We start from the raw sequence: 7,339 nt of genomic DNA, 5'->3' as shown, positions 1-7,339 counted from the left end.
TATCAACAAAAATATTTAAATTATTTTTTTTAAGATCATTAATTGATTGATGTAATCATTATTTAAAATATAATAAATAATTTTCGTTATAATTTTAAATTATTAAATAATTTATTCCAAATTTAACAATTTTTAAAAGTAATTTATTTTTAAAATTGATTTATTTTTAAATATAAATTAAAATTTTATTGTTTTAATTTAATTGTTAACATTGTTTAATAATAAGGGTATTTCTGTCCATTTCCCTTTCCAAATGTGTAGTTTTCAAATAACTATAATATTAAGTGTAATTCTTAAATTTCTTAAATTTAGTATACTTTTAAAATTGTCCCCCTAAAATTCTATCTTCTTCTTTCTTCTTCTCCGGTTAACCTCTCACCGTTTCTGGTAAATTGTTACATTATTTCTTCTTTCTTCTTTTTCTCCGGTTAACCTTTCGACGTTTCCGGTAAACCCTAAGTTTTTTTCCTCTTTCTTCTTCTTCTTCGGTTCATTCGATTCTTCTTCTCCTTCATCTCCGGTAAATCTGAGATTGTCTCTACCAGATCTGTGTATTTAAAAAGGTATAGACATGTCTTCATGCGATTTACAGTTTTATTTGTTCGATTTAAGTTTTTTTATTTTGCTTAAAACCAATTGATCTGTGGTTTATTCTACCGGATCTGTGTATTTAAGTTTTCCGATAAACCCTAAGTTTTTATTGTATGTTTGGTCTCATACTCTTTTTCTTTCTTGTAGATGTTTTCTGGGAACGACTACACATGGTTCCTCTCTCAGACTAATACTCCAAGTCCATGCAATGGTGGTGCTCGAGGAACCTCATCGGGGGTTCAGGATTCTCGACATGCAACCTCACAGCATAGGCCTCCAGCAACTGCTTCATATCCACCCATTGGTGCGCCTCCAACCGCTGCTGCATCTCAATCCATTGGTGCGGCTGCAACCGCTTCTGCATCTCAATCCATTGGTGCGGCTGCAGCCACTCCTACATCTCCAGCATCTACTTCTTTGCTTCAACATCTATACAATATGACATTGGAGGAGTTACTCGAGAGTCTCGGTCGTCAACAGCTAACAAGATTAGATCCAAACCGCCCTCCTGAAACTGATTAATCTCTGGTAAGAAATTCATTAAACTAATTAATTTTAAATTTGAAATTTTAATTCTCGGTTCAATTTTAAACTGATTACATCCAATCTCTTTATTCTTTTTTCCCTAGGTTTTCTGAAGATGGGAGCGTTGTAGTCATTGTCCGAAGCATCTTTGAAAGAGATTTCAAAGAGCCTCATGCCAAGGATACGGATGCCAGAGCGGGTCGTAGATCGATGGTATGAAGTGTTTTGATTTAACTTATGTAGCATTACATATATATATTGATCGATGGTACCATTACTTATATATATATTGTTTTCTTTTTTACAAGCAAACATATAACTGGGACTGTTCTATAAACGGTAGAGTTAGGCTTGAGTTTGAAAAAAAGTTGAAGGAGCGGATGTGTGATCAAGTGAGTCCGTGGAAGGGAAAGTGGAGGGATAATGGTGATTCTGAATTCTAACAATTACTTCTTTACTATTCTTTTTTTCTTACTAATTAATAACCTTTTTCCTTTGTTTTAGTCTGAGCAGACTGGTGAAAGCACTCCGGATTACCTATGTATCCTCGAAGAGACTCACAGTAAACCCGATGGGAGTTTTGTCGATGAAAAGTCGGAGTCCATCTACAATGAAGTGTGATTGAAGATACAAGAGGTTGAATCTCAACTTTGTTCAGGGGATAACATGGAAAGTTCTACTTCTGGTGGGTTGTCTATTCATACCAAGAACAAAATTTATGCCGAGGTAAACTTCTAACTTATTTGTGTTGTTGCCTTATTGTGTTGTGTTTTTGTTGGATGTTGTAAGTTTTTCTTGTGTTTTTGTTGGATGTTATAAGTTTTTTCTTTTGTTAGTTTGTGTTGTTGTTTTCTGTTTGTCATATGATATGTTAAGGATTGGTCTAATTGTAATGTGTGTTTGTAGGATATGTTAGATTTGTGTTGTTGTGTCTGTTCTAGGACCTGAAGCTTGTATGTTGGTTGTTGGGTCTTTCTTTCATATGACTATGATAGTAATTGTTTGATTGTATTGCTGACAGGTTGCGCCGAAGAAGAAAAACAGAATTTATGGAGTTGGTTCTTTGAAAAATGAAGCATCTTCAGCCCATTTTGGTCCATCGCCTCTGCCTACTGATGATTCGGTTGTTCTTGCTTAGAAGCTTGCTGTCGCTGAAGCTACTCTCGCAACTTAAGCCAAAACTCTGGCAATTCAAGCCACTCAACTACAAGCCAATGCAGAAAAAAATGCATAGCTATGATGCATACTTTGACTACCTTGTTGTGAAGGATCCTGAGTTTGCTGCTATGTTTGGAGGCAGAACTCCGACGAGGACTGAACATGACTGCAATCCAACCATACCAGAGATAGGAGACGACACTGGCACCGGCACCGGCACTGGCACAGACACATGAACCAGAACCGGAACTGGAACCTCTGTATCACAAGCTTTTTAACTTTTAATTTTTTTTTGAACTTGGTTTTTTGAACATGGTTTGTAAGACAATTCTTTGTTGGTAATCAAATATTTCTTTTCTATTTATATATATGTTTGAATTATTTTCTATTTCTATTTATAAAGAAATAATGTTAAAATATAAACATGTAAATATCAAAATGAAAAAAAAAAGCCAAAATCCGTAGCAAATTTATGCTATGGATTTACGATAAATACAAAATTACTACTAATTTGCGAGGAAATATATCATTGGGTTTATGATATTATTAAATACTTTGCGATGGAAAAAATGTCGCAAAAGTCTTGCAAATCTGAGAGGGATTTACGACATATTTTGCAAGAAAGTTGCAACGAATATTGTACATCGAAATTTGTGTGTTTGTTGCGAGGGAAATATATTGTACATCGCAAGTTCTATGTTTGTCAATTTGTGAGACATGTATTGTGATCCGTTACTATTACCGTTTTGCGAGGGATGAGCGACAAATCTTGCCGTCGCAATTGGCGTATATTCTTGTAGTGCTTGTGTTTCAAGTCTATTGGATTACTGTTCACCAAAACGAAAGGTCTGCTGGATTACTACTTTAACAATCATGACAATAAGTTATCCATTACTTCAACCTATCGATTGGATTCTGAATAGTTTTATATAAATTGAGATTTAGAAGTCTTAACTGTTTGCTAAGATGGTATTGGATGTTTTAAGGGTTAATGTTGTAAATAACTTTTTTAAATAAATAAAACTAAAGACATAACATAAAATATACTTAAAAAATGTTAATATAGATAATAAATTTATTTATTTTAATTAATAATGAGTGAGATTAATATACTTTACCGTCGCTTACTTAATTTTTGCTAATTTCGTTGCAGCCTATAACACCAAAATCAAATTTTAATTAGCTTGAGCTTGAAACAACTCTTGGAAGTACTTGATGTAATCATTCGGTTAATAATATACTACCAAGAATTTCACTGTTCCCTTGTGTTTTTGAAGTCTATTGGATTACTGTTCACCAAAACAAAAGGTCTGTTTGGTTACTACTCTAACAATCATGACTATAAGTTTTCCATTACATCAACCTATCGATTCCATTCTGAATGGTTTTATATAAATTGAGATTTATACGTCTTAACTGTTTTGCTAAGATTGCATTGGATGTTGTAAAGATATATATGAATTCATTGTAAGAAAATTACGTTAAAGCGAGAGTTTGTTTTGATCATTGAAGTTAAAGACAGATTATTTTTCTTTATTTGGATAATAGCAAGTAGAAGGGGTAAACAATCTAGGGATCGATGACCTTCTTCTACGATCACATAGAAAACTTGGAAATAGTAGAAGCTAGCTCAAGACTCTAGCATTTATTTGTCACATACACGACAATTATTGAAAAAAGGGAAAACAACAACACATAGTTCGTGGATATGCTTGTTAGGCAGTTCCAACTTCATTGGATGATCCCTTGGTACATAACTTAGAACATGCGTCGGTGCATTGTACAACTGCTCCATTCACAATTTCACTTGCATCTAATTCACAGAAATAATATTAGAATTAATTGATTTTCATTTGCTCCAAAAGTCTAATAATAATAATAATAATATTAAAGAGTTTTTGTGTTACCGAAATTCTGGAGAGTAGTTAAGGTACCACACACAGAGGATGCACAACCCAGCTTGCAATATTCGTTGACAGCATCACCTTAAATAAAAATAAAATAAAATAAAATATTTAGAACTTGCATAAAAATCTTGGTCCAACATTTAAAAAAAATATAACTTAATGAAACAACAAAAAAAAAGATGAAATTACCAGAGTTTTCAAGAATGTCATGTATATATCCTGGAGGACATATTGTCCCCTTAATAATTTTGCATCCACAAATTTTTGCACAAGTTTCCCTAGAAGTAGTTCCAACAAGACGGCATGCATTGTAACAGTTTCTAGCAGTTGTGTTCGGGCAGCAACTCTTTGCCTCGACTTGAATCTCTGCCATGACAAAACTTATTATGAGCACACTTAGAATCAAAGTTTTGCCTTCCATCTTTCAATTGATCAGTTGTTTGATTGCACAATGTATATGTGGAGGGTTATAAGCTTGTATTGATGAAATGGTGATGAGACAAAGCTCATTTAAATACTAGTTGGTCTCATTTAGGAACCACAAACGTCGTTTGCTACACTTATCATCACATTCTCTGTAGACTTTGTATGTACACGCTGCGTGTATCAAACCTTATCTTAATGGCAATCGAATTCACACTAAGGATAGTTTAAATCTTATTCTTCTTTTTCTTTTTGGTTAATCAGAAAAAGAATAACAAACCTATTAAAGTTTTGTGTTACTTGATATATTTGAATCAGGATACTTAACTTAATAGGGATTAGGGAGTCACTATTCCGTATTAGTTTTGCTGGCTATATATATTATGTATGTTCGTGCTAAATGTGTAATTATGATGACGTTCTAATAATTAGCTTTATAACTAATTATATACGTATGAGTAGAGAGTTTATATTATGAGTATTCTGTCAATAAAGTTTTCTGTTTCTTTATTTAGAGGCTGTTATTGGAGATGTGATTTCTAATTATATACGTCTGAGTCGAGAGAGTTTATATTATGAGTATTCTGTCAATAAAGTTTTGTGTTTCTTTATTTAATTTTTTTTTATTGTGGTTGTAGAAATTTCTAGTTATAAGTTATTAACAAATATCTTCTAGTTATGTCTAGCTGTGGCAAATTAAAAAATGAAACAAAAATCCAAATAGTTTGTTACAACGTGTTTTGTGTTTATTTTTGTTTTTAACAACTCTTTTGTTTTGATTCCTTTTTTTTTTTGAATATTACGTTGGGACCAAATGAAGGCTTTGTTGCCATGATTTGATTATTTACATTGAATCTCTATTATATTATTTAAGCAACCCTTTAAACAAATAACTCTATTTTCTGTAATATATTACACAAAATACCACTGTATTAAATTACAAAATATACTAACAAAATCTTAATATTAATTTGTTGTAACCAGAAAATGGTTACCCATAAAAATAGCAATTGAATGATTGGAATAAAATTTACAATATAAAAATAAAATGAGCCCATAAATAAATAGAGTAACTGTTTAAAAAGTATAAAAGAAAAAAATAATAAAGTAAAAACCTAATCAGCCACCTTTCACGAAACGAACCCAACTACATATTCTCACTCAATAATACAAAAGAAAATAATATCTCACACATTAGTTGATAATACAAAAGAAAATAATTATTGATTTCATTATTCATTAGCTCAAAATTAATGGTAATCTCTTATCTCTAAATACTTATTTAAGTAATGTTGTTAAAGTTTAACCTTACTATCATATGATATACTACAAAAAAAATGTCATTATATTTTAATTAATTTAATAACTAACAAAATAAAAAATTATATTAGTTTATAAAATAATATAACAATATTTTTGAAATTATTTAATAAAATTACTTAACAGATTCTATTTATTATTTCAGAAATCTTAGGAAACAATAACAACTATTTAGAACAATTATAAAAACTTAATTTTATTTATAAAACTAAGATTAAATATTTGCATATCTAAATTGTTTAATAATGATAGATATATATTAAAACTAAGACTAAACATTGCTTATATTTTAAAAATATCTCCATATACTTATTTAAGCAATGTTGTTAGAATTTTAACCAGTTTTGATGTGGTATATTACGAAAATGATATTGTATTTTAGTTAATCTAATTACTAACAAAAGAAAAGTTTATATTTGTTTATAAAAGAATAAAACAATATTTTCAAAATTATTTAATGAAATTATTTAACAGATTCTTTTTATTGTTTCAGAAATCTTAGGAAACTATAACAAACTATTTAATTGGCTAAAACTTTTTTTTATACATAATATTCACTATGTAAACAATACTGAATTCATAATGTTGACTATATATATATATATATATATATTTATATATATATAATCTAATTGTAATTTTCACGTATAAAGTTAATATATACTAACATGATATACTACTAACTACAATGGTGTTAATATTAACGCCAATCACGATTGTAAATTTGATATATTAAGATCTCTAAACACCATATCACATCAATTTGTAATACCAAATCACGAGTCAATACATGTTTGATTGGATTTTTTTAGACTTTACCGAATTTATAATTAACGAATTTGATATTGTACCCTAACCAAAATAGTAGTACCGACTACGGTTCGAAATCGGAGTATGAAATTAAGTAAATTAAATATATAGTTTTATAAAATGTATAGAATAAATAAAATTTCTACTATTATTTTGTAAAAATAAATTCAAATTTACGTAAATATTTTCTCACGCTTTAAAGCGTGGGTCATTATCTAGTATTCATTTAAAATTTACGGACTGGTTTATTCATGCTATAGAATATTAACTGTGTTGGGTTTCGGAAGTATAACTTGAGTGGTGTGTTAAAATATTTTAAAAATGTTTCTGCATATTTAGCTTTTGGAATAGTTCATATCAATTTTATTATATTTGACTCTCGGGCTAAATCTTGGGGTTTATGTGCGTTGACCGGAAGGGTCATGTTTATGCTGACTAGGTGTTGGATAAAATGGTTAGGAATGTTATTGTATTATTGATATATTGGTGATTATTGTTATATATATTTTACTGTGAATGTATTGGTTTATTGGTTAGATTGTAATTAAATATTATGGGGTTTTTTTTTATCGTCTTCAAATAGTGCAAATAAATTTATGGGGTAT

The 7,339-nt window shown here is 29.9% G+C and overlaps 1 protein-coding gene across 1 annotated transcript; it reads right to left on the bottom strand.

The window, feature by feature from the left end:
- Window positions 1–3,786: 3,786 nt before the first annotated feature.
- Window positions 3,787–4,771, bottom strand: LOC104770566 (thionin). The gene is made up of 3 exons (XM_010495012.2): window positions 4,371–4,771; window positions 4,182–4,259; window positions 3,787–4,087 (listed from the first exon to the last, which is right to left on the bottom strand). Exons 1-3 carry the CDS (start codon window positions 4,600–4,602, stop codon window positions 3,990–3,992), a joined length of 408 nt encoding a protein of 135 aa, XP_010493314.1. The 5' UTR covers window positions 4,603–4,771; the 3' UTR covers window positions 3,787–3,989.
- Window positions 4,772–7,339: the final 2,568 nt, after the last annotated feature.

Source organism: Camelina sativa, chromosome 20 (assembly GCF_030686135.1).
Source record: "Camelina sativa cultivar CO46 ecotype springtype chromosome 20, ASM3068613v1".
Lineage (NCBI taxonomy): Eukaryota > Viridiplantae > Streptophyta > Magnoliopsida > Brassicales > Brassicaceae > Camelina > Camelina sativa.
Note: the sequence above shows the minus strand (reverse complement) of the source record. Positions and strands in the feature narration are given on the sequence as shown.

Bases quoted from the DNA above. Each gene is read 5' to 3' on its own strand.
- LOC104770566 (XM_010495012.2), bottom strand. From the start codon at position 4,602: ATGGAAGGCAAAACTTTGATTCTAAGTGTGCTCATAATAAGTTTTGTC. The intron at 4,260-4,370 runs GTAATTTCATCT...TTTTTATTTAAG, and splicing joins TGACATTCTTGAAAACTCTG to GTGATGCTGTCAACGAATAT. The intron at 4,088-4,181 runs GTAACACAAAAA...TCTGTGAATTAG, and splicing joins AACTACTCTCCAGAATTTCG to ATGCAAGTGAAATTGTGAAT.